The 27,913-nt window shown below is 46.2% G+C and overlaps 1 protein-coding gene across 2 annotated transcripts; it reads right to left on the reverse strand.

Moving 5' to 3' along the window:
* LOC146008822 (glutathione S-transferase theta-1-like) lies at positions 1-27,443 on the reverse strand. 2 transcript variants are annotated; one of them, XM_083148560.1, is made up of 5 exons: positions 27,229-27,443; positions 9,439-9,526; positions 8,054-8,204; positions 4,694-4,870; positions 1-371 (listed from the first exon to the last, which is right to left on the reverse strand). In XM_083148560.1, the coding sequence occupies exons 1-5, from the start codon at positions 27,341-27,343 to the stop codon at positions 171-173; spliced, it is 732 nt and encodes a 243-aa protein (XP_083004686.1). In that variant the 5' UTR covers positions 27,344-27,443; the 3' UTR covers positions 1-170. The 2 variants fall into 2 exon arrangements, with proteins under 2 accessions (XP_083004686.1, XP_083004696.1); XM_083148570.1 differs by having other exon boundaries at positions 27,275-27,410.
* Positions 27,444-27,913: the final 470 nt, after the last annotated feature.

The raw sequence follows: 27,913 nt of genomic DNA on the forward strand, positions 1-27,913 counted from the left end.
TTTACATAGACAGGTTTATTTCAAAAAGGTCAGTTACTATTGTGATCCTTTGAGACATGTGGCTCATCTAGAGATGATGGTTTATTGCAGACAGGTTGCAAATGCCAACATATGCCAAAGGCAATTTCTTAATTACAGCTCTGTAGCCCTCGTCCTTCAGAATTTCGCCATCAGGAAGAGAACGATTTTAGCTTGGCTAAAAGCCCCTCCTTAAGTTCTGCGGGAAGGGGCTGATTCCGCATATCTTTGGCATGCATTGAACGATCATGTGCTTCTTTCAAGAGTTCTGCCCCAACTGCCTCCTCCACTCTGTGCTTCCAGGCTGCCAACTTTGGTTTGTCTTCAAAAACATCAATTCCAGCTGCAAATGGCTGCAAAGACAGATCGGTTATACTGAGTACCAGATGCATGGCTAACAATTTTTTATATTTTATTTTGAAAGATGGTCTGGATCCAATGGAGTTTAGAACACTATAGAAAACAGTAGTACGCACTCTATTCTGTGTGTATTCCTACAGATGTAGCGGGATTCATTTTTGCAATGGATCGCCAGCAAGGATGAGGACAGATACATCTGTACATCTCAATTCTTCTGTATGCGAACACTTCTGGCTATAACTTCTGTAACCAGACTAGTCAATTCCAGCTACTATAGACCCTTACCTGGCCACAGGATCTTCAGCAGCTTTGGGGAATACCAATATCTTTTCAAAAAGCATAGTTCCACCTTAATGATTTTAGGCCTATTGGATTGACCCCAATAATTATTTTACCAAGAGGTTGGAATTGACGCATATTAAAGGTCATCTGCCAACTGGCTTTTATAGCCATCAAATGGTCTATGGATAGAATAGGTCAACTGATGATGCACATCAAATGGTCTATGGATAGAATAGGTCAACTGATGATGCATTGATCTCTCTGATCGATTCTTCTCTTAGGGCAATGTCCTATTACCCGCAATAAATAATCACAGGTTATAGTCTTGCCCAGAAGCCAGCAACAGCAGAAACTTATCTGGCATTTGCTTCCTCTGCCTCAGGCAGTTGACTCCTAGGGGGAAATTTACTAAAGGAAATTTGTAAAAAATAGGTGTATTTGTATCCAGAAATACACTTATATTGGACATTTACTATCCCGAAAATACGGAAATTCGTATTGATGTGCTATCAATACGAATTGCCGTATTTTCGGGATAGTAAATGTCCAATATAAGTGTATTTCTGGATACAAATACACCTATTTTTTACAAATTTCCTTTAGTAAATTTCCCCCCTATTATTGAATCAATCTGGGATTATGCAATAGGACCCCAACAAGACAGACTGGGTAATATGAGGTCACCAGTTTAGGGTTAGTACAGGTACAGGGGTGTGTTCCGTGCACTTTTAGTCTCTCTCTAATGATCATAGAACCATGTGCACTGAAAGGAGGTGGGGTGTGCTCAATCTGCTTTATTTTTACTGTAATTTGGATTTCAGACAGTTTTTATCCTACACACAAATAAAATAGCTTACCCACAGCCAACTCTCCCATTAGAGCAAGATTTAGCTTTTGTGAGCTGTGCTGAATCGGGCCCTCACATGATTCTAATCCTATTGTGATATTTGCAGACAATACAATAGTGGGTCTCATCTCTGATGAGGATGAGAAAGAGTATCATGATTAGCTGGGGCACTTGGTCAAATGGAGGGAGATTTTTTTTTTTTAGTTTAAAAATAAACAACCTAAATAATTACTTTAGGATGACAAATAGGCCTATGCTTTTGACATTATTTGGAGGTTGAGAGAGTACATGATTTTAAAGTTACTGTAGACCAGGGCCAGAGCTACCACTAGGCAGCTGCCTAGGGCGCTGTTACATCTGTACATTCCAAAAAAAATAAGAAAGTCATCCATCTTTAACTTGTGCAAGCCAGTGAGGGGTCTAAATATGTTTAGAGCTGTGGGGGCACAGCCATCTGCTTGCAGCCACTGCCACACATGCTGCAGACACTGTGCTGAGGCTGCTGTTGAAAGCAGCATGATTCTGCTGGAACTTGAGAGCTGCACTGGGCGGTATTCAATGAGGCAGAATCGCCAAGTTTTATGGCGATTCTGTGTTTTTTTCGTGTGTGCCGGCGATTTTTGGAGCTGTAAAAGCGAAATCACCCTATTCAACGACCTCTATTCGCCGATGACGACCGGCGAATGAAGCACCAATCGCCAAATGTTATTCTCTACAAATCGCCGGTTTTTGTCTATAGGAATTTTCATGGGGAGTCGACGGGAATCGCCAAAAGTGTATTCAATGAGAAGTTGGCGATTCTTATTTCTTGTTTCATATCGCCGTTCCTCACCGAGTGTCCCTCGTCATCTTTTTATGGTGAACTTTGTTATGAACCTGTGAAATAATTGGTTTTAAGTGTTTAATTTCACTCTGCAAGTGTAATCTAATATTATTTGCTGCCCTTGTGTGATTTGATGGTTGTAGAAGTGCTATACAAATATATATTTAATTTTTTCTGGTATTTTTTTTTTCTCCCACAATGCACTGTTCTTACCCATGGTGCACCTCACTTACCCATGATTCTCCTCCCCACCTTACTCCTTCGTTTGGCCTTTGAGGAGATTACACAGCTTTTGCAGTCTGCTGTATTGGAATCGTTTTTTTCAGGGTAATGTGCATTTTTCTTGCATTTCACTCCAATTTCTTACAGTACTGAAGCTGTTTAGGGAAACGCCGGATTGGCTGAGAATCGCCGTTGGGGGCGGCGATTCTCAGCCACGTTGAATAGGGTGACACAGCTAGTCCCGGCGACTTCCGACGAATCCCTACGCGTGGCGAATCGCCGTCAAAAAACCGGCGATTGGCTGGCGAATGTAAAATCTGAATCGCTGTGACCAACGATTCAGGTCATTGAATACCGCCCGATGAGTCATAGGGCGGTATTCAATGACCTGAATCGTTGGTCACAGCGATTCAGATTTTACATTCGCCAGCCAATCGCCGTTTTTTTGACGGCGATTCGCCACGCGTAGGGATTCGTCGGAAGTCGCCGGGACTAGCTGTGTCACCCTATTCAACGTGGCTGAGAATCGCCGCCCCCAACGGCGATTCTCAGCCAATCCGGCGTTTCCCTAAACAGCTTCAGTACTGTAAGAAATTGGAGTGAAATGCAAGAAAAATGCACATTACCCTGAAAAAAACGATTCCAATACAGCAGACTGCAAAAGCTGTGTAATCTCCTCAAAGGCCAAACGAAGGAGTAAGGTGGGGAGGAGAATCATGGGTAAGTGAGGTGCACCATGGGTAAGAACAGTGCATTGTGGGAGAAAAAAAAATACCAGAAAAAATTAAATATATATTTGTATAGCACTTCTACAACCATCAAATCACACAAGGGCAGCAAATAATATTAGATTACACTTGCAGAGTGAAATTAAACACTTAAAACCAATTATTTCACAGGTTCATAACAAAGTTCACCATAAAAAGATGACGAGGGACACTCTGTGAGGAACGGCGATATGAAACCAGAAATAAGAATCGCCAACTTCTCATTGAATACACTTTTGGCGATTCCCGTCGACTACCGGCGAATCCCCATGAAAATTCCTATAGACAAAAACCGGCGATTTGTAGAGAATAACATTTGGCGATTGGTGCTTCATTCGCCGGTCGTCATCGGCGAATAGAGGTCGTTGAATAGGGTGATTCGCTTTTACAGCTCCAAAAATCGCCGGCACACACGAAAAAAACACAGAATCGCCATAAAACTTGGCGATTCTGCCTCATTGAATACCGCCCATAGGCTCTCTCAACCTCAGGAGGAGCCGTCTGTTAGCAAGCTGTGAGTAATGAAGACAGAACACAACTCTCTGTGCCTTCACTTTTCCAGCTGCTATTGTTGTAGGCAAGTGCATGGATGGTGACTGGGAGTGACAGGGAGCACAGTGGGGTCAGATACAGTGTGTGGGAAGATGGGGTCAGGTCACTGTACAGTGTGGGGGGAGGGGATGAGGTGTACAGTGTTGTGGGATGGGATCAGGTGTACAGTGTGGGGATAGGCTGCACAGTGTGGGGGGAGGGGATCATGTGTACAGTGTGGGGGGAGGGGATGAGGTGTACAGTGTGGGGGGAGGGGATGAGGTGTACAGTGTGGGGGGAGGGGATGAGGTGTACAGTGTGGGGGGAGGGGATGAGGTGTACAGTGTGGGGGGAGGGGATGAGGTGTACAGTGTGGGGGGAGGGGATGAGGTGTACAGTGTGGGGGGAGGGGATGAGGTGTACAGTGTGTAGAATGGGGTCATATGCACAGTGTGGGGGGATGGGGTCAGGTATACAGTGTGGGATGGTATGCACACGTGTGTATATATATATATATATATATATATATATATATATATATATATATATATATATATATATATATATATATATATATATATATATATACACATATACATATACACACACATACACACTTTCATCTTACTGTCTGGGAAGGGGATAACTGGGGTCAATAGGCTGACATTTTGCCTAGGGCGCCACTAATCCTTGCACCAGCCCTGCTGTAGACTGAACCAGGCTGAAGAACCTTAATCAATATGCTTTACCAAATTGTGATGTGTATGTAGTTGACCTGGTTTGCAAGATCATTGTTTTGTGCACAGACAAATATGATTTATGCTTCAGGAGTTATTCTCTCACCTGCATAATCTCCACAATAGCCACCAGGTCAGCAATGGAGATCTCATCACCGGCCAGAAAGGGTTTGTCCTGTAAAAAGTATTCTTCTATATTCTTCAAGACATTATTGTACTCTGCCACCGCAGGATCCAGCTTGTCAGGTGCGGCTTCATGACCAAGAAGAACAGGAGTCATTGCCTGGTGGGAATTAAAATACACAAAGAATTTACGTAATCAATAAGGCTGCATAGCTGTTGCAGTGCATAACATTGTGACAAAACATTTTTGCACTTATTCCTGCTAGAAGGTTATCCGTGGGATCAGCCTGGTGCTGGATATTATGAAAGATAGGAGGAGCCCTACGCCATATTTTACAATTAGAGGTCCAGGCTAGTCATTGATATTTTTCACTTTTAAACTGCGAGAGATTACAGGGGCTATTTAATCCCCACCGATATTTCCATCCTTCCTGACAGCATTGAAGAGGCAGCTCGGCAGAAAGGACCCTACTTTAAAAGCAGTCCAGCAGTTTTTCCAAAAACGGCTGTGGAATGTCAAGATCCTGGCCGGATCTCAACAATCCACAGCCATTTTTTGAAGATACGCCCCCTTTTCAACGATCGGCGGTACATTGAATCCCACCTGCTGATAAACTGGCGAGTAGGCCGAAAAACAGGCTAGGGTCCTGACTTTCGGGATATGCCGACAGTCAGGACCCGGGATTTAATACCCCCTAAACCTAGATCTATATATGTGTGTGTTGCTTTTTGCAGCTCTGTAGAGCTGTTCCAGGCACTTTCCATGGCCTAATCACAGCATCAGTCTCTCTTTCTCCTCCTTTCAATGTCTATATGTTAACAATTGCCTTACTTTATCCCGTGTTTGCATAGCTCGAAACGGGATGGCTCCAGAACCCCCCACATTTCCTGCTTGAGTGGCATTGGTTAAGTTAAATCATGATATCTTTATTCCATGCAGTGAAACTTAGTGGTCACCGGAACTTTTTAGGGCAGACTTCTGCCTATGGAGAGGGCGCACCCCCCGAGTGGGAAAAGCGAGCGGGCCATACCCCCCTCAGATTAGATGCTGTAATGGGGAGCACCAGGAAGGGCTGACACACCGCTCTCAGCAGAGAAGATGAACTGAGTGTTAGCGTGGCAGCATCTCGAAGAACCAACAAGTTGTTTTCAACAGGGGAGTTGAGTGGCATGTCAGCACAGCAGAGGGGGGGGATCTGGTAGAGCAGACAGAATGCTCTGAGTTGAGCATCGTGTTAGCTATTCCTGCCGGCTGTGATATTCCCTGTGGAATATTTGTATAAACTTAATCCATTAATTGTTTATGTATTCATTATGATCTCGAATATGAATTTATGGATATATAATAATAAAAAAATAAAAACTAAAGTGAACACTAGAAACTTCAGGGGAGTTTCAAGAATAAGTTTTCAGAGGGACCCACACATCTGCAATTAATTGCAACAACTCCACATTTAGAAGATGAGGAAGTCGGGTCATCAGCAAAATCTAACAGGATGGCAATCCTTGATTCACCAATTTGGACCCAAAAATTATCGTAAACAAAATAATCCGGGATCCTTAACATCTGATCGCTCAACAAATCATTCGAACTTGAAGATCGTAGGATCACAATCAAGAAATTGGCAAGTAGATGCCCCATATTACCACCTACTAAAAGCTAGTGCATAACTGTTGAACATTTATTTGCATATGAAATTTGCAGAGCCTTGCGATCAGGTAATAGCCGCCCAGCCAGAGTGAAATCCCCCTCTGTACAAGCCTGGGAATTGATGTGCAAGGCAGCTAATGGCTTGCAAAAATGACACCAATAAGCAATCAGCAGCAAAGCCATACGCAAGACACTCACTATCAAATTAGTTTTCCAGTGTGTGCTGTGCATAGCCCAGGACTTACTCAGAAGCTATGATCTGAACAGGCTGATCAAGGCCACATGTCTGCGTTTCCCTGACACTCCCAGAAAACAGCCGATTACCACTCACAAACGCCGGCTTTCTGTCAATCAACTTTTGTATGGCCAGCGATTTAAAAAAATTGCTGGATTTCATCACAGGATGGCCTTGTGCATGCGTACTACAAGCCATACGCATGCGATGTTGTTTGATTACACTAATTCCTAGCTGTGCAATCTGGTCTGAATAACCCCGAATGTTGGGATTTAAAAAACAAAAACTAACTGGGCTCATTGGGATCGGCAAATGCACAGTATCAGTGGTGGCAGTGGGGACCAATGGCGGCAACGGAGGTAGAAGCCACCTATGAGGATTAGTATTATACAGGCTGAGTATCCCGTATCCAAAATGCTCGGGACCAGGAGAATTTTGGATAACAGATTATTCCGTATTTCGGAATATTTTAATTATGTACAGGTTGAGTATCCCGTATCCGTGCATCCCGTATCCGAATTATTCCAAAAACCGTGGTTTTTGGAATAATTCTGATTTTTTTTTTTTTTACCCCCCCCTAACCCTCTTTTCATACTTACCAAGTCCCCGGGCGTCCACAGCAGGCCTCCGGCATCTTCTCCAGGCTCTCCAGCGGTCCCAGGAATGCATTGCGCGAGTGTGTGCGTGCGCCGGTGACGTAACCGGTGCGCGCGCACACTCGCGCAATGCATTCCTGGGACCGCTGGAGAGCCTGGAGAAGATGCCGGAGGCCTGCTGTGGACGCCCGGGGACTGCGTGGAGGCCGAAGGACCACCGGACACCATCAGGGGACAGGTAAGTATGCTAAAAAAAAAAAAAAATTATTCCAAAAACCGTAAAATTCCCCTATCCGAAATACTCGTGGTCCCGAGCATTTCGGATAGGGGATACTCAACCTGTATTTTGAAGTATCTTGCTGTATAAACACAAACAAATGAAATGCACACAAATATATTTTATTTGTTCAAAAAACATGAAACAATTTGTGTACTATCTCAGATATTGAATGTGAATGCCAAGCAATCATCTTGTACATATATAGTGCCAGTTACATATCATGTTCTCAGTAGTGCTGTTACAGATGTCCCCAGTGACTTTTTTAGCAAAAAAAAAAAAATAATTATATTTTTTCCCTTTCTGGAATGTATGGTGTTCGGAATAATTCTGATAACGGATATTCGGATACGGGATACTCAACCTGTACCTAGTTATCTTTTTTTCCCCAAGTTCAATGTATTTGACTGATGTCCCCAACAAATATTGCGGATTTTGAGCTTCTGAACAAAGAACATTACAAGGTTTACTGCACACCACAGGTAACATGGGTCACACAGTAGCAGGAGTCTCTTTAGTTTAAATACATACATATAAGCAAGCATAAAAAAGGAATAATGCAAAAACAAACCCGATATTCTTACCTTGATCCAAAAAAGCTTTGATCCAGCTGGACGTGTATTTGTGTGCTGCCAAGCAAGATATTCATCAACCCGGGCGCGCTTCTTAATGTCAGATGGATACCAGTGATCAGGGGTCTTGTACTGGTTTGCCATATAAAGAAGTATTGCAGTGCTGGTAAAGGAAGGAGACCGGAAACAATTTGATTACCATAAAAATGTGACGTCACTGTTAGTGTTATGAGATGCACGTATATAATTTGACTATTCATCTAACTACATTCTAGCCAAATGTATTTTACTTTTAGGATTTGATCATCACAGATCAAGATATGTTCTGCATGTACAAGACCTGAACTACAGCATCAAATAAATGCATATTTTAAATGTTATTTACTGTGTTGGCACGTTACTGTAATGGATCTCTATTGGTGGTTAGGCAACTCATGTCAGTTGATGGTCCTGCCTACCTTACTGTCTGTGGGTCAAATTCAGACATATACACAAACCAGATGGCTTACATGTTGGCAGAGTATATATCGGTGCTTGTGGTGTTGTTAGGGGACAGACGTTTTAGTAGCTTAACCAGGAATATGGTTTATTTGAGTGAACACAGAGTTAACAGTAGTACGGAAATGGTTACCTTGCAGTAATGCAGTCAGATGTACAATACAGATGTAGCAGGTATACATCGGTATATGGTACAAATGTATGGTGCAGGTACTTATTGTATCCTTGTAGCTGCAGGGGATACTGGAGGTCTCCCTTTGTAGTAGAAGTCTGCACAGCTCCTCACTGAGGTAAAGATTTGCTCGCTCTGTCCTCCTCACACTGTGATAAGCAGTGCGCTGACTGGACACAAAAGGCACGCTGCCTGCTGATGGGCTGAGTGTGCGGTCATTTTGAGATGTGACAGCGCACGTGGACACCGGGGACAAACAGTGGTAGGACACCTACCACTGATAAGGGTGGCCTCAAGGGGATAAACAGCCTGCGGGCTGTAGCTGCTGCTGGGGTTGCCATGGGGACAGGTGCAGAGCGCACCTTACTAACATTACATACACCTCCAATTTCAGGTGACCTGCTCATGTGTGGTATCTGTACTGTGCATGTGTAGCTCTACCGGTGGTCAGTTATATATTCTGCAGCCTTTTCGGGTGGTGATGGCCAGCATTGCAAAAAAGAGAAGCTGGTCAGAAAAGCTGGAAGGAGGCATCGGTTTAGACTTTTTAGGTCATTAGCATATGATCTCTGAATCAGGCCTGGCCTTAATGCCCAGTCCCATTTTGCAATTGGGAACAAATACATAGGCGGTATGCATCACATGCCGAGCCCTCGAGATGATACAGTGTAGCCTTGTCTAAAGGTCTTACAGCTGTTTTTCTCACTCTCTCTTTTTTTTTTTTTACCTTTCAGACAATGTAAAGTCTCCGTCCTTGAGAGCTGGCACCTTATGAAGCGGATTCACCTTCAAGAAATCACCACTCATATGGTCCCCTGCAGACAGAACACAAAAGAGAACACATTTGATATTCACTAACAGCAGTAGAAAAACGGTCCAAAAACTGGTGTCCAGCTATTGTCAATTTATCCTCAGTAGAAAGTAATAGGAACAAGGAAGGAATGGATTACTCTTTGTTCAACACACTACCTAGTAGTATGGATGTCGTAATTGATGCACTGAGTAGGCCGGAACGCTGACGCCAAGGAGAACGGGTGGGGGGGGGGGGGGTTTGTGAGGGTAAAGTTTAGGAGCAAACCATTGAAGGAGAGAGGGTGTGTGTGTGGAGAGGGGGGGGGGGGGGGTTTCGAGGAGGGAAGTAGAGTAAGTATACCTCTCAGCACTGAGGTCATGGGTTAAATTACCATGGCCCTGTATGGTATTTGTATATGCAGTCTCAATCCATACTCCAAAAATGTATTTTGTAAAAGGTTAATTGTCTCTTGACAAAAATGATCACCCCTTTTACACCAAAACGCCGGGTCACACACACACAGGTTTTTGGACCCAGATTCAACCCGGGTGCGACCTGGTGTTTGGTCCCTTATACACCCGCAGCTGCCCCTCCTGCACGCCCGTCCCCCCGGCAGAATCGGTTGCCACGGCGATTGGAGATGACATCTCCAAGAACCGGGACTGCTGAACACTGTGCCGGGGCCTGGATCGTCACGTTGGGGGCAAGCCCAGCACCAAGGTATGCTGCTTGGCTGCCCCCAGCCCTCGTCTGAGAGGTGAATGGGTGTCGCACACAGGCATTCATTCACCTCCTCCCTGTCTGCAGAGTACAGCAGCGGAGGCTATGTGTGCCGTACCCATTTACACTGCAGGCTTATAGGAAAGGGCCAGGCTTATAGACATCAGAGTCAGTCCCAGCTCCTTAAAGCGCACCCAAAGAGGCGTAAAGAAAGGTAAGTAACCATGCTACAGTATGTACTAAGCCTTTGAGAGAGAAAGTGGAGGGGTGTGGTATGGGACCCTGTCAGTCGGGATCACGACAGTCATTATCCCGACTGGCCAGAGTCAGACAGCATGGCGAGTGCAAAAAAGCCCCATGCGGGTGGCCGTCGGGCACCCGGCTGTCGGCGTTTTGACAGTCGGGATCCCGACATCGGGTAAATGATTGTCGGGATCCCGACTGTCGGGAACCCGTCCGGCACCCAAAGTGGAGGGAGATAAAAAAAAAAAAAAAAAGGAACAAATTGCCAGTTAGGAGCAGATTGACTAATATTTCTCTCCAAGGCTTAGTACACACAATATATATATATATATATATATATATATATATATATATATATATATATATATATATATATATATATATATATATATATATATATATATATATATATATATATATATATATATATATATATATACACACACACATATATACACACACACATATATACACACATACATACATATATCTCTATCTCTCTTCATATAATACAGTTTACCAGTATCATAGCCAGTGGTGGCAAGAGGGGGGCAGGTACTCTTTATCTGGGCCTGTAAATTTGGGTGGGGTGTGTTGAAACTGCATTATTTTTACACTGCAAATGAGATTTCAGCCAGTATTTACTCTGTACAGAAACAAATTAACTCACACAAATCTAACTCTCTCTATACATGTTACATCTGCCCCACCTGCAGTGCACATGGTTTTGCCCATTTTGAGAACTAATTTCTACTGCGGTCAGATCTCAATAAGGGCCAACAATCGGGGGAAGAAGAGAATTTTAAATCATATGGCATCTAACTATATATGTCAAAGGCGGTGATCACCACGAATGGAGATCTGCTAAAAACAAAATTATATTATATTAACGGAGGGTAATTGACTGAGTGCAAGGGAGCTGGGTCAATTGGTATTGTGAGACCCAAATATAGCAAAGATCTGTCTGCCCATAGAAGTGAGAACCCAGCATGCCAACCCAATGATGCTCCTTTGTGTAATGCCAATGCTTTAGTCTTTAATTTATTAATCAAGAAATCTGATTCAATTTCAAATTCTGATAATGTATTTAAGAAGCCTGGGAATGCTTCTCGTGGATTAGTAAAATAAAGGAGAAGATCATCGGCATAAGAAGAGACCTTTAACTCAGTCGTTCCATGTTGTATCCCATGCCAAGTAGATTGTGGATGAAATAGTCTAATTAGTGGGTCTATGGCCAAATCAAACAATAAAGGGAGAAAGTGGGCAGCCCTGCCTTGTACCACGGGGCAATTTAAAGCAAGAGGTATTTAGACCATTAACAGAGAGAATAGCAGTGGGGCTATCCTAGAGCATGCAAAAAAAAAAAAAAGAGTAATGAATCCTACCCCAAATTGTTGGATGTAGAACACTACTAATAAATGAGACCAAGAGACTCGGTCGAAGGCCTCGTCAGTGTCACAGCCAGGGGCGGATTGGCCCACCGGGAAACCGGGCCATTTCCCGGTGGGCCGGACCATTTTAGACATAAAGTGGCCGCTCAGCCCCCTAGCTGGGCCGCAGACCGCATAAACCGCCATCTCCGCGGTTACCGGCCGCGGCCACAGCACTTTACCCAAAACAAAGATGGCCGCGGCCGGCCTCAGCTCTCTCCAAACTAAAAATGGCCGCGGGAGCGCTGGTGCGCATGCGCAGCTGCATGCGCTGCTCCCGCGGTCCTGTGTGTGCCGACTGCCGAGGATGACTTGCGGCTGCTCGGATGGTCTGATCCGAGCAGCAGGCACAGGCAGTGGCGCGTAGGAGCTGTGCACGCGCTGGGGATCCTGGGAAGAGGGTGGGAGCAGAGGCAGGTCCGTCTGAGTCAGCATGAGCAAGGTACCTAAAAATAACGTTAACATTAATAATAGCCTTAGCCTATATTTATATGCAATATATATATATATATATATATATATATATATATATATATATATATATATATATATATATATATATATATATATATATACAAATACAGGGACTCAACACTCTCCATAATGAACTAACTCACCTTAGTATACAATCAATCAAATAAATAATGGGGTTTTAGTTCATGAATTGATCAATGCATTTAAGCTTGCAGCCCATCGCCAAGGGACCCCATTTCACTGCAAGTCCTACACTAGCATTTGTTTCTCAAGAGCCTGCCAACACATCATAGCTAAAGTTGACATGTGTATTTTCCTGGTTTAAAGCTCACCTGCCAAGTGCCTTATGGCTTTTAAAGATGAGGCAGTCACCTAACACAACACCTGACTTAGAATTAAAGGGGCAGCTGTAACAGGTTACAGATAAATTAGCTCATCTGGGGTGAAAGAGAAAGCTATGATCACAGTAACAAAGGTTAATAAAAATTAACCCACATATATACACACATACAGAGTACCACAACACTCGCCATCCCTGTGAATGGGGTGCAAACAGCACTCGCCATTCCCAGGTTGGGGTGAAAGTGGCCTGTGACCACATGCTCTAATAAATACAAATACAGGGACTCAACACTCTCCATAATGAACTAACTCACCTTAGTATACAATCAATCAAATAAATAATGGGGTTTTAGTTCATGAATTGATCAATGCATTTAAGCTTGCAGCCCATCGCCAAGGGACCCCATTTCACTGCAAGTCCTACACTAGCATTTGTTTCTCAAGAGCCTGCCAACTGCCGACACATCATAGCTAAAGTTGACATGTGTATTTTCCTGGTTTAAAGCTCACCTGCCAAGTGCCTTATGGCTTTTAAAGATGAGGCAGTCACCTAACACAACACCTGACTTAGAATTAAAGGGGCAGCTGTAACAGGTTACAGATAAATTAGCTCATCTGGGGTGAAAGAGAAAGCTATGATCACAGTAACAAAGGTTAATAAAAATTAACCCACATATATACACACATACAGAGTACCACAACACTCGCCATCCCTGTGAATGGGGTGCAAACAGCACTCGCCATTCCCAGGTTGGGGTGAAAGTGGCCTGTGACCACATGCTCTAATAAATACAAATACAGGGACTCAACACTCTCCATAATGAACTAACTCACCTTAGTATACAATCAATCAAATAAATAATGGGGTTTTAGTTCATGAATTGATCAATGCATTTAAGCTTGCAGCCCATCGCCAAGGGACCCCATTTCACTGCAAGTCCTACACTAGCATTTGTTTCTCAAGAGCCTGCCAACTGCCGACACATCATAGCTAAAGTTGACATGTGTATTTTCCTGGTTTAAAGCTCACCTGCCAAGTGCCTTATGGCTTTTAAAGATGAGGCAGTCACCTAACACAACACCTGACTTAGAATTAAAGGGGCAGCTGTAACAGGTTACAGATAAATTAGCTCATCTGGGGTGAAAGAGAAAGCTATGATCACAGTAACAAAGGTTAATAAAAATTAACCCACATATATACACACATACAGAGTACCACAACACTCGCCATCCCTGTGAATGGGGTGCAAACAGCACTCGCCATTCCCAGGTTTGCACCCCATTCACAGGGATGGCGAGTGTTGTGGTACTCTGTATGTGTGTATATATGTGGGTTAATTTTTATTAACCTTTGTTACTGTGATCATAGCTTTCTCTTTCACCCCAGATGAGCTAATTTATCTGTAACCTGTTACAGCTGCCCCTTTAATTCTAAGTCAGGTGTTGTGTTAGGTGACTGCCTCATCTTTAAAAGCCATAAGGCACTTGGCAGGTGAGCTTTAAACCAGGAAAATACACATGTCAACTTTAGCTATGATGTGTCGGCAGTTGGCAGGCTCTTGAGAAACAAATGCTAGTGTAGGACTTGCAGTGAAATGGGGTCCCTTGGCGATGGGCTGCAAGCTTAAATGCATTGATCAATTCATGAACTAAAACCCCATTATTTATTTGATTGATTGTATACTAAGGTGAGTTAGTTCATTATGGAGAGTGTTGAGTCCCTGTATTTGTATTTATTAGAGCATGTGGTCACAGGCCACTTTCACCCCAACCTGGGAATGGCGAGTGCTGTTTGCACCCCATTCACAGGGATGGCGAGTGTTGTGGTACTCTGTATGTGTGTATATATGTGGGTTAATTTTTATTAACCTTTGTTACTGTGATCATAGCTTTCTCTTTCACCCCAGATGAGCTAATTTATCTGTAACCTGTTACAGCTGCCCCTTTAATTCTAAGTCAGGTGTTGTGTTAGGTGACTGCCTCATCTTTAAAAGCCATAAGGCACTTGGCAGGTGAGCTTTAAACCAGGAAAATACACATGTCAACTTTAGCTATGATGTGTCGGCAGTTGGCAGGCTCTTGAGAAACAAATGCTAGTGTAGGACTTGCAGTGAAATGGGGTCCCTTGGCGATGGGCTGCAAGCTTAAATGCATTGATCAATTCATGAACTAAAACCCCATTATTTATTTGATTGATTGTATACTAAGGTGAGTTAGTTCATTATGGAGAGTGTTGAGTCCCTGTATTTGTATTTATTAGAGCATGTGGTCACAGGCCACTTTCACCCCAACCTGGGAATGGCGAGTGCTGTTTGCACCCCATTCACAGGGATGGCGAGTGTTGTGGTACTCTGTATGTGTGTATATATATATATATATATATATATATATATATATATATATATATATATATATATATATATATATATATATATATATATATATATATATATATATATATATATATATACATACACATACTAGGTGATTCATCGCGCCCTACGGGCGCTCTTCACACCGTCGTAAGGGGCTGCGCCCCCTTAATTTGTGAACGTTTGTATATGAGAAATATGGTTAGAATTGTATGAAAGATGCCCTGTATTGCAACTTAGGTGTCCGCGAATCGCGGGAGGGGGGGTCGCGGAGGGTCGCGGAGGGTGCCGCGAATTGCAGGAGGGGGGGTCGCGGGGGGTGCCGCGAATTACAGGAGGGGGGGTTGTGGGGGGGTGGATGCTGCGAATCGCGGGAGGGGAGGGATTGCAGAGAATCGCGGGAGGGGGGGTCACGGGGTGGGGTGCCGAGAATCGCGGGGGGGTGTGTGTGTGCCGTGAATCGCGGGAGTGGGGGTTGCGGGGGGGGTGGGGGGGGTGTGACGCGAATCGCCACAAGAAAAAATCAACACAGAAAGGTCAACACATGTAAATGTTGACATAAGTGTGGCACTTCATTGGTGTCCATGTCGACACATGAGAATGAATATGAAAACATTCAAAAAATGAAAAAAAAAAAAACTTCAAAAACTCATGTCAACCTTTTTCATTGTCGACCATAGCCATGTCAGTGTTTTCCATGTGCAATTTAATTCTGGAGCTGCCGCGAATTGCGGGAGGGGGGGGGTCGCGTGGGTGCCGCGAATCGTGGGAGGGGGGGTTACGGGGCGGGGGTTGCGGCGAATCATGGGAGGGGGGGTCGCGGGGGTGTGCCGTGAATCACGGGAGGGGGGGTCACGGGGTGGGGTGCCGAGAATCGCGGGGGAGGTGTGTGTGCCGTGAATCGCGGGAGTGGGGGTTGTGGGGGGGGGGTGTGACGCGAATCGCCACAGAAAAAATCAACACAGAAAGGTCAACACATGTAAATGTTGACATAAGTGTGCCACTTCATTGGTGTCCATGTTGACACATGACAATGAATATGAAAACATTAAAAAAATGAAATAAATCTTCAAAAACTCATGTCAACCTTTTTTATTGTCGACCATAGCCATGCCAGTGTTTTGCATGTGCCATTTAATCCTGGGGCTGCCGCGAATCGCGGGGGGTGCCGCGATTTGCGGGAGGGGGGGGGTTGCGGGGGGTGGGTGCCGCGAATCGCGGGAGAGCAGGGTTCATGGGGGTTCCGGTGGGGGGTTGCCGCGAATTGCGGGAGGGGGGTCGCCGCGAATCGCCGGAGGGGGGGTTGCGGGGGGTGTGACGCGAATCGCCACAAGAAAAAAATCAACACAGAAAGGTCAACACATGTAAATGTTGACATAAGTGTGCCACTTCATTGGTGTCCATGTCGACACATGAGAATGAATATGAAAATATTCAAAAAATGACAAAAAAAATTCAAAAACTCATGTCAACCTTTTTCATTGTCGACCATAGCCATGTCAGTGTTTTCCATGTGCAATTTAATTCTGGAGCTGCCGCGAATCACGGGGTGGTGCCGCGAATTGCGGGAGGGGGGGTCGCGGGGGTGGGTGCCGCGAATCGCGGGAGGGCGGGGTTCACAGGGGTTCCGGTGGGGGGTTGCCGCGAATTGCGGGAGGTGGGGGGTCACGGGGGGTGCCGCGAATCGCCACAAGAAAAAAATCAACACAGAAAGGTCAACACATGTAAATGTTGACATAAGTGTGCCACTTCATTGGTGTCCATGTCGACACATGACAATGAATATGAAAAAATTAAAAAAATTAAAAATAAATCTTCAAAAACTCATGTCAACCTTTTTCATTGTCGACCATAGCCATGTCAGTGTTTTGCATGTGCCATTTAATCCTGGGGCTGCTGCAAATTGCGGGGGGGGGGGGGTGCCGCGAATCGCGGGAGGGGGGTCGCAGGGCGGGTGCCGCCAATCGTGCAAGGGGGGGTCGCGGGGGGGTTCTTTTTGCAGCGAATCGCGGGAGGGAGGTCGCGGGGGGGGGGGTGTTTTTTCCGCGAATCGGGGGGGTCGGTCACGGGGGAGGGTTTGCCGCGATTCGCGGGAGGGGGGGGGGTCGCGGGGTGGTGGTTATGCCGCGAATTGCGGGAGGGGTCGTGGGGGGGTTCTTTTTGCAGCGAATCGCGGGAGGGGGGGTCGCGGGGGTGTTTTTGCTGTGAATCGCGGTAGGGGGGGTTGCGGGGGAGCGGGTGTTTTTGCCGCGAATCGCGGGAGGGGGGGGGGCGCGCGGGGGGGGGGGGGGGGGAGGTTTTGCCGCAAATCGCGGGAGGGGGGCGCTCACCTGGTGGCTGTGGAGTAGCAGTGCTGGGCAACATGGGAAGGCAGTGGGTGTCTGGCACTGTCTGTGGGCTCACTGGGCTGGTTTTCTGTCACATACCTCCCAACATGACCCTCTCCAGGAGGGACACAATGCTCTGTTTCTAGACTTCCCCTTAATGTATGATTGCCATCACCTGTTTTAAACAGGTTAATTTCTCAGAAAGGTGTTCAGCACAGATGAAGGCAATCACACATTAAGAGGAAAGTCCAGGAACAGAGCGTTATAGACACAGACACCCACTTTGAGTGACAGATGTAGCCAAATATATAGGAGATATATATATATATATATATATATACACATATATATACTGCTGCACTTCGGTCTCAAGTGTGTAAGAAGAGAGCATCCTTCCCTGTCAGCAGACGCCGCCTCTCAGTAGACCCCGCCCCCTAATAGGGCTGCTTACAAAATTTTCCAGGGCTGGTTTCCTAGCCCAATCCGCCCCTGGTCACAGCTTACTAAAAACGGATTTTCCATCTGGCACGGACAAGGACTTAGTTATGGCTGCCACCACCTGTCTTATTTTGTATACTGAGGATCTATGCCTGACAAAACCTGTTTGGGAGGAGTGAAGTAGTTTTGGCAGCACGAATTGTAATCTATGAGCCATGACAGTAGTTAGCAGCTTAATGTCCTGATACAACAAAGATATTGGGCGGTAATAAATAACCAAGTGCAGATGTTTACCTGGCTTTGGCAATACTATGATTCTGGTTAAAGTCAGGAGGGGATTTGTCACCAGATAGGATGGAATTATACAAGGTCAGGAGGTGTGGTATGAGATGATGTACTAATATTTTATAGTAGTCAGCCCCTAGCCAGTCTGGCCCCAAGGATTTTCCCTTAGGTAAGCCCTTTATAGCTAATTCAAGCTCTTGTTCAGTGACAGGTGCAACCAAGGCGTCCCCTTTAGACCGGGTTAGTGTGGAAAGCGTAGCTCATCTAAGGAAGTTCATACCTAATGCTGGGTGGTCGGGAGGTGAGGAATAAATGTCTGTAATAATCTAAAAAGGAATTTGTGATATCTGGCATGATCGTGTGTTGCCCCTGTTCAGTAAGGATTTTAGAGATATTGGTTTGTGGGCGCTGAGGCTAGTAATTTGCCGGATTTATTCCCCCAGCTAAAATATTGTTGTTTTTGAAAGTCTAGAGAACTTTGTGCGTTTTCTGTAAACATATAATATAATATATCATACATAGGCGAATTTAGAATTATGGAAATGTGTGGTCCCAAATCCAAATTTATAAGGAGGGCAGACGATTGCGTGGTGAAAAGGGGGCGTGGCCTCATGGGACGGAGGCGTGGCATCACAAAATGGGGCGTGGTATTACACTTTAGACCACACACAGTAATGCCCATTACACCTAACTTCCTAAGACCGCTTACCTACGTGCTCATTGCTAGGGGGTTCTTGCTCGATGCCAAAGGGTGGATGGTGGGGATGGGGGATGTGGTGTTACTCTGTGGTGGGGCAAAAACACAGGTAAAAGTGAACACGGACAAGCTGGTGCAGGGATGGAATAAAGTCTCTGCGGTCTTAGTAAGTGGACAACTGACTGCACTCCTATCCAACTTCATCCACCTACAAGCCTCCTCCCATGCCATGGGAGTCAAGCAAACACAGCTCCGGCAGCACCTGAACTCTGGGCACACGATCACCATCGGAACCCGGAAGTGACGGCGCCAGCCGTCAGAGCAGTGCACACACAGCGGCCGGTGGCACGCAGCCGGTGAAGATCTTCAGAGACTTGGCAACGAGGGACGTCTGACCGCACCACAGAAGGACTGGTATCGGGTAAGTGTTGGGATGCACCACCGGGCGGTTAGGGACGCCAGCCACCGGTGACATACACACTTACTACGACCGCAGAGACTTTAGTCCATCCCTGCACCAGCTTGTCCGTGTTCACTTTTACCTGTGTTTTTGCCCCACCACAGAGTAACGCCACATCCCCCATCCCCACCACCCACTGTGCTGTCCAGGTCACCCAGCCCCAGTACGTGCTTTTTGCTATTAGCACCAGCCCAGACTGGGACACCCGGACTTACCATCTACCTGAGACTACTCAGTGCATTTTCATTCTCACCAAATAAACTCCTTGTTTATTGCACTATACCAATTGTGTCTTGTACGTTCATACAGGGTCACACAGATAACAGCCTGTATTCTTAGAGGGTGAGCAATAAGAAATATCAGTGTTTATCACACATTGGTGCATAGGCACGCACCATTCTTATACATGCCACGGGACCCTTGATTTTGATAATATCACATCAAGGTTCCAAGAAGGTGAGCGCAGTACCACTCCCGTATTCTACTGCATTACTCCAGAGCCTGGACCACTCAGGTCCTGCAGCCCCTTCATACATAGATATCCTTAGCGCTAACCTACCCCCTTTTTTTTAAAGAAATGACAGCCGGGCAGAGAGCTGTGTGCTGCCCGGCTGTTTAGTCTAAGGAATTTCTTGTTGCCTGGGGGGGGGGGGGGGGGGGGATGTTACACGCCGATAGACTCACCTAATTGAAATAAACGACAGCCGGGCAGAGCGAGTGATGTGCGCTGCCTGGCTGTAGTCTCTGCAGGCGCATCAGTATTTTTAGATCTCGTGCTGGGGTCCGGCAGTCAATCAGGAGCGGCTTTCAATACCACCAATGCCGCTCCTGATTTGCTGCCGGCTGTCCAAAGGGAAAACTGAAAATATCAATGCCACTGCTTAGAGACTACAGCTGGGCAGCGCACATCACTCTCCCCCCGGCTGTCATTTCTTTCAATTAGGTGCGACCAGTGGCGTGAGACATCCCCCTTGGCAACGAGCAATTCCTTAGACTAAACATCCGGGCAGCACACAGCTCTCTGCCCAGCTGTCATTTCTTTAAATTTTAAGTGGCTGGTGGTCTAATGGGTGGTCTGGTGCACCACCGGACCACCCCTTAGATTCGCCTATGATATCATATAATACCTTAGTGTCTAGATAGTGTTGTCTGGAGGTTGGGGCCATATACTGCAGCATAGCCAACCCAATCTTACCTAAAATCTGTAACCTCTCTTTCTCTACTGGTTTCTTTCCTTCATTGTTCAAACACGCAGTTATTACTCAGATTCTGAAAAAAATGAATTCTGATCCAAGCGCTCTCTCAAACTACCGTCCGATTTCTCAACTTCCATGCACCTCCAAACTACTTGAAAGACTTGCCTACACTCGCCTCACACGCTTTCTTTCCTCCACAGAGACAGCACTGACTTAAGTTGTGAATGATCTGGTCACTGCCAAGTCTAAAGGCCAACATTCACTACTAATTCTTGTAGATCTCTTTGCTGCTTTTGACACTGTTGACCACACACACACACACACTTCACATACAAACACTTCAATCCCTAGGTCTTAAAGACACAGTCCTCTCTTGGTTCTCATCCTACCTATCTAACTGCTCCTTTAGTGTTAGTTTCTCTGATTCTACCTCCTCTTCGCTACCTCTTTCAGTTGGAGTACCTCAGGGTTCAGTTTTAGGTCCTCTGCTTTTCTCAATCTCTTGGCAAACTAATCAGCTCTTTTGGATTTCAGTATCATCAGTATGTGGACGATACCCAGCTCTACCTATCCTCCCGTACCTGTCCCCATCTGTATTGAGCCATGTCTCTGAATGCCTTTCTGCTGTTTCATCCTGGATGTCATCTCGCCACCTCAAACTTAATATCTCAAAAACAGAATTAATTATATTTCCGCCATAGTAGTTACCAACCTGATATCTCTATTGCTGTTGAGAAGATGAAAATTACTCCTACCTCTCAAGCTCGCTGACTAGGTGTTATCCTTGACTCTGAACTTTCCTTTGTACCAGACATTCAATCCGTCTCAAAATCATGCCACATGCACCTAAATCAAAACATTCAAAATTCGCCCTTACCTTACACAAGACACTGCAAAAACTCTAATCCAGGGGTCCTCAAACTTTTTAACTGTTCACTGTCACTCAGACCGTTGGAGGGCCGGACTATAGTAAAAACTATGAACAAATTCCTATGCACACTGCATATATCTTATTATCTGCCTATACAGGGTGTTTACATGCTTGTACCCCAAGGGTTAAATGCTCATTGCATTCCCAGCAGAAACAGCACTGCTGCCTCCTTCAGTCTCCCACCCCAGCGCTTGCTCATGTCTAGGATCACAAGCGGTGGCCGGGAGCTGCGTGTCCTATCTCTAGTTAGTTACACAACTCCCTCGCCGCAGCTGCAGACCTTTCTGCCTCACCTGCCCACAGCACGGAGGAATACACGCCAGCACATACTACCAGCCTGGCGCTGTTCTGCCAAGGCTACCCAGGCCAGCAGCAGCCAGTGGCCACCGGAAAACATGAGGGAGGGGTTGCTCCGATGCACTGAGGAAGTGGTGTGTGTTTTTTTTTTATGTGGCCACGCACCATTCCTCAACTTCTTTAGATCAGCGCATATTCATGTTGGGGGGGGGGTTTCAGGGAGCTTTCTCCCTTCTTACCTCCTGCTGCAGCCTACCAGACATTCAGCCCAGCGTCGGGGCTGCTTGGCCGTGGAGCCTGGTGTATGGCAGGAACGGAAGCAGGAGCCGTTTCCCTGCCTCCTGATGCAGCCCGACACACCGCACGTAGGTGGGCAGTCCTGCCCATGGAGAGAAAAGGTCCATGGGAGGAGCTGCGTGCAGTCGGGCATGCGCGCAGCCCTCCCGTTGCCATCTTTTTGGTGGAATAAAAACGGGCAGCGGCTGTGTTTGTATTTAAAGGCGCAGGAAGCCTGGCGGGCCATATAAATGTCCTCAGCGGGCCGCATGTGGCCCGTAGTTTGAGGACCGCTGTTCTAATCCATGCTGACCTACGTCACCAGCCGCCATGCCTACACCGCCACACTCAGCTGCGCCCAACTCTCTGTCTCCACGGCCAGTTCACACAGGCCGGCGGAACGTCCCACCCCCGGCACATCGTCCCGGCTCACTGCAATGCTCCACGGAGCATATACAAGCCACTGGCCACCAATGTCAATTTTAAGCAAGTAATATATAGATTGCATATCTTTAAGCCAGTAATATATACATTGCTGGTACATGCCAGAAATGTATATATTACTGGCACATGCCAGCAATGTATTTATTACTAGCACCACTGCCCAACAATGCATATTTATAAGCCAGGAATATATAGATTGCTGACACATGCCATCAATCTATATATTGCTGGAACCACTGGGCACCAATATTTATTTATAAGCCAGTAATATATACAATGCTTGTACATGCCAGCAATGTATATATTACTGGCACCACTGCCCACCAATGTATAATTTTTATGGTGGCAACGTATACATTGCTGGCACAGGCCAGCAATGTATACATTATCACTGCCACTGGACACCAATGAAGATTTTATTATGGCGGCAATGAATACATGGCTGGCACAGGCCAGCCATGTATACGTTACCGCCAACACTGGCCACCATTGTATATTTTATTTAGATTTACTAAGGGGTATATATATATTAAGCTTGGTGAAGTGATAAACGGTCTGGTTTTTATCACGATCAATAAGTTCATACCTGTCATTTTTCAAACCAAGCCTGTAACTTCACATGTACGAACGGATTGGCTGGTGATAAAGAACAGACACTATCACTTCACCGAGCTTGATAAATCTATTAGAATTCTGTGAACCAATTATCCCTTAAAGTGTTGGGATCACTCCCCCCTCCAATGTGTTTCCTGCAACATCCGGTTTCAATCTTTTCAAATACTGCAAAACCTTCCTCTTCTTAAGTGGAGAACTTAGGCCCTGTATGTGCCATGTCAAAAATTGAATGTATTTACGTGTAACGAGTGTATCAGTCGGTAGCGTACTTATATCAACCTAATACCAGACTTTGAAAACATGTAAAACAAAGTAAATAACTGGTTTGTGGAGTCCCCACTCCAAGCGAGCTGAGGCACAGCCACAAGTATTTCTAGGCAAACAATCAACCAATGAGACCAGCTATACAGTAATAGGATCTTAATCTTGTAATTTTTTAAACAATGGGGTGGATGTATTATACCCTCTGATGTACATTCACCTTGGCCCACTCCTCAGGTTATGCGCCAGATCTTGCTCTTATCCTGAGATCTCCTGTGCATACCAAAGCGGTCTGTGCTGTGGAGATAGGCAATGACACCTGCAGCTGTCAGAAAGGTCAATACTATTAACCAGTCATACATTGCCCCCTTATATCGGTGAGGTATCTTGTAGGTAACAGTCCCGATAATGTAGTATTCATTCTAGCACACTGCACTTTTTTTAAACTCTGTGTGGTCCGCTTTGGCTGCACAGTAGATTTTTCTGTTTGATTTTGAGAAAACGGGAGCGCGAATCGAATGCAGATATGGATTATATTTTGCTTCTATAAGCAAAATAGAATCGAAAATAGCCAAAAATGTATGCATGTGTACACAGCTTAAGGGGGGTATTCAATCTTGGCAGCTATTTCCGACAGGGGAAATAAATGCCACCACCTATTCAATGCTACCGTTTATGACAGCATTGACGGTGGATTCCAACAAAACAGATCCACCTTTAAAACAAGTCTGATCTGTTTTTCCGGAAATGCCAGAATTCACTGACATTTTTCATCAATCTGCGGCCATTTTCACAGACCAGCCCAATTTCCGACACTCAACAGATGGATCATCAACATCTGCCTAATTCCAATAGCAGGAATCCCGGACTGAATACCTCCCAAAGGGGCACATGCTTATCGCGCCGCTATAATACTGTGTAACCTGATGCGCTATCTCCAGGAGGGGACATTGCAGGAGGGGGGAGTTAGCGCTCCCCTGCTTCGGCAGACAAGATGTTAATACATCTTGTCGATGTCTCTTCCTGCTTCGCCTCGCTAACGAGGCGAAGCAGGAAGGGACAGCTCCCCCCTCCTGCAATGTCCCTCCCCCCTCCTGCAATGTCCCTTCCTGGAGATAGCGCATCAGGTTACACTCCTGTCCCTGGCCGGCTCGACTGGGCATGCGGGGACAGCGCTGTCCATGCTGTTTAGATAGGGCTCCACTAGCCTGCTGCTGGCGAAGCCAAAACCGGCATCGGGCGGAACGGTCAGCGATACTGACCGTTCATACATTCGGCCTACTATCATTTAGGTCAGGCATTCCCAACCACGGTCCTCAAGGCACACCAACAGTGCAGGTTTTAGTGATATCCAGGCTTCAGCACAGATGGTTTAATCAGAATCCCTCAGATACTAATTAAGTCACCTGTGCTCAAGCCTGGATATCGACAAAACCTGCACTGTTTGTGTGCCTTGAGGACCGTGGTTGAGAATGCCTGATATAGATAGCAGTGCCGCATAGCGCCCCTGTCCTTTTCCGCATCCCGGCTCCTTCATACATGGGGGAGAAGCGGTATCAGTGCACATAACGTGCGCGGATACCCCTTCTCCCCATAACGAACGTTCATACATCTGCCCCAAAGGCACAAATCTACATTGAATTTTTTCTCTTTATGTATATCAAATACCTTTTTTAAGCATGCACCTGACCATTGTTTTCTTATCTAACCTACAAGCCATTGTCTACATTTCCTAATTTCTCCGGGTGGCAGATACAAAGATCAGTCTGCCACACAGGATCTTGGCATATTTTGTTATGCAGGCGAAAGGGAGGAAGTCACAGTGCTAACAGAGCACAGAGCCAAGGGTGTTCCAAACTGTTGAGAACATAATAATTTGTGTTTTTATGGTATCTAGTAAAAAAAACCTGTCATGCAGCCTGAAGGGAGGGATAGGTGAGAATTGTAAACAATATTATTATAGTCCTGGATTATTTTATGTTTGTCTATCAGACTGCACCTTTATCTACATTTTTAGATGGGTTTCTCACATTTTTAAGAAACCTACGAGTGTGGCAGATGTTCGGAGAATACACAAATACCTGTATACTGTATGTACTTACAGAATCACTCACACACAGGTTTCAGCAGTGTCCACTTACCATGAATGTAGCCCTTACCCTGATACGCTATCAATTTATACCTCTTTTACACCACTGACAAATCAGGAACAGTGGCGGTGTAAATGGGGTCAACCCGTGTCCATTTACACAGGACCTCTACCCAGGTCCTGACCTGGGTGAAACACGGCTAGGACCCATGTAGAGGCCAATGTAAATTGTGCCAGCACGGGTTGTGGCAGTGCTGCAGGGGGTCCATGCACGTCGTGCAGCGCTGGATCCCTGCGGCGGATGGGCAGTAAGTGGCGGATGGAAACTAGTAGCGCTTCCCATCTGCTGCAAGGACCCCGCCGCTGCAGGGTCCGGAGGCTCCCCCTTGACAATGAGCAATCCCTACCCCCCTTGGCAACGAGCAATCCCCCCACCTTGGCAATGACCAATCCTTGGCAACAAGCAATTTCACTCCCTGTTCAGATGTTTGAGGGTACACGTATCCCCCTCCCACCTCCTTGCCATAGCTTGCGGTGCCCATCCCAATATCACCTAGCCGCGCTCCCTCCGAGTCCTGCCCTGAGGTTACTCCCCACTATAATTGAACCAGGATCCCCCTTTATTTATTACTGGCCACGGCTGCTGTAACTCCCCTCTGCAGCCGCAGGGTCCCTGCGGCGGATGGGGGGAGAGGGAAGAGTGAGTGACACACACACACACACACACACACACACACCCCATTTCACCCTCCTTGGCAACGAGCAAGCATCTTTAATGACATACACACGAAAAAGCAGGGCTGACCACGGTTCAATGTAAATGATGCAGACCTAGGTGCTGTGTAAATGGGGTGTAAAGCAGGGTCAGATCCTGGAAACTCCAGCGTTCAAAGACCAAGGTCCGACCAGGGTTTTTGGTGTAAAATGGGTATTAGATGACTACTGACAGATAAAGCCAAGACAACGGGTATGGGTGAAAACCGGACCAGGACAAAACCCCCGGACCAGACATCAAACTCTGAATTTTGGAGCTTGTAGCCTCCGGTCCGGGGGGTGTCCTGTTCGGGGGTGTCCTGTCCGGGGGGCTGCATGTGACACCTGTCACCAAGTAGAGGAGGAGGGGGTAGAATAAAGCCTCCCTGTATGGTCCGGGCATGTAGCAAAAACCGGACCGTCCGGACCACACGGGGAGGCTGTAATCTCCCCTCCACCATGTCCCTGGTGATAGCTATAACAGGGACCCCCGGACAAGACACCCCCCGGACAGGACACCCCCCGGACCGGACCCTACAAGCTCCGGACTGCAGATTTTGATGTCCTGTCCGGCGGTCCGGAGTTTAGTCCGGGTCCGGTTTTTACATAGTCCCCAAGACAACTGCATAATGTATGTGAAGTGACAGGTCATCAGACCCTCCAACATGACCGATTCCATGAATTAGAAAATGTTCTGCTCCTGGACTCGCCTCTGCATGATTTGTGATTGCGTTGAAATCGTTGATACAAAGAAATAATAGTTGAACATGGCAAGCACATGAGGGAAGCCCAGGAGCAGCGGAATGGGTGCCTGGCGGAGGGGGTCAGTCTGTTATCTCCTGCACTGATACTGGGTTACATTAGCAAATAGAGGTAAACATTCCCAGGCACACTGTTATAATATAATGAATACACCAACTCCTAATCTGTGGCTGGTTGGAACTACAAGTCCCAGCACACCCTATTAGTTGAATGCACAACTACAATCACTTCACCTCACTGACTGGGGTAATAGCAGCCTCTGACTGACTGACTCCTGTACATGTGCAGACGCCCCGATGTCACGCAGCTGACCTTTGAATAGCAGTACATGGCTATGGATGAACGGGATGGCGTTAACCTTGGCGAAGATGTAGACGGAGCGGCAGGGCGGGGACAGCAGGTCCAGGTACAGCGTCAACTCTGCCATAGTGCTGCTCAGTGAGGACCGGATTCTAGCAGCCCGCAACACAAGTAGTTACTGCAACTTCTTAAAAAAAAAAAGGCTGTTACCGGCTGTCTATAACCCACACTGACGGGCCACCCCTCCCCAATGCACGCCCGCGGCCCGCCCACTTACGCCTGGCCCAGATAAATAACCTCACGTGCAGGTGCAACTTCAGTCAGGTGACTCAGGTCAGGGGCTCCAGTCCAAAGCCTCCAAGAGACAGAGAGGAAACGTGATACTTACGTCAATTATCCGCTCACAGTGCACGAATAGCGTATTTGTGCCCCTCCTTAGTGCATGAGGTTCTGTTGTTTCCCCACGGGATGATATATACTTGTTGCTCATCATAATGAAAGGTTCAGTGACAGATTGAACATATGACTGGGTGAAGTTGTCCCTCATAATATAGTTCCATTCTTGTTCTTATTTTGTATAATGTACACTTTTGATTATTGGACATACGGGATACGGTCATATTGTCGGCCCGACTTAGGTCGACAGTCATTAGGTCGACAGCGTTGGGTCGACAGGCAACCAGGTCGACAGGGTTCT

This window comes from Crinia signifera, chromosome 1, assembly GCF_055691185.1.
Source record: "Crinia signifera chromosome 1, ASM5569118v1, whole genome shotgun sequence".
Taxonomy (NCBI): Eukaryota; Metazoa; Chordata; class Amphibia; order Anura; family Myobatrachidae; genus Crinia; species Crinia signifera.

Bases quoted from the DNA above. Each gene is read 5' to 3' on its own strand.
- LOC146008822 (XM_083148560.1), bottom strand. From the start codon at position 27,343: ATGGCAGAGTTGACGCTGTACCTGGACCTGCTGTCCCCGCCCTGCCGC. The intron at 9,527-27,228 runs GTCAGCTGCGTG...TTCTGTCTGCAG, and splicing joins CCATGTACTGCTATTCAAAG to GGGACCATATGAGTGGTGAT. The intron at 4,871-8,053 runs GTAAGAATATCG...AATTCCCACCAG, and splicing joins CAAAGCTTTTTTGGATCAAG to GCAATGACTCCTGTTCTTCT.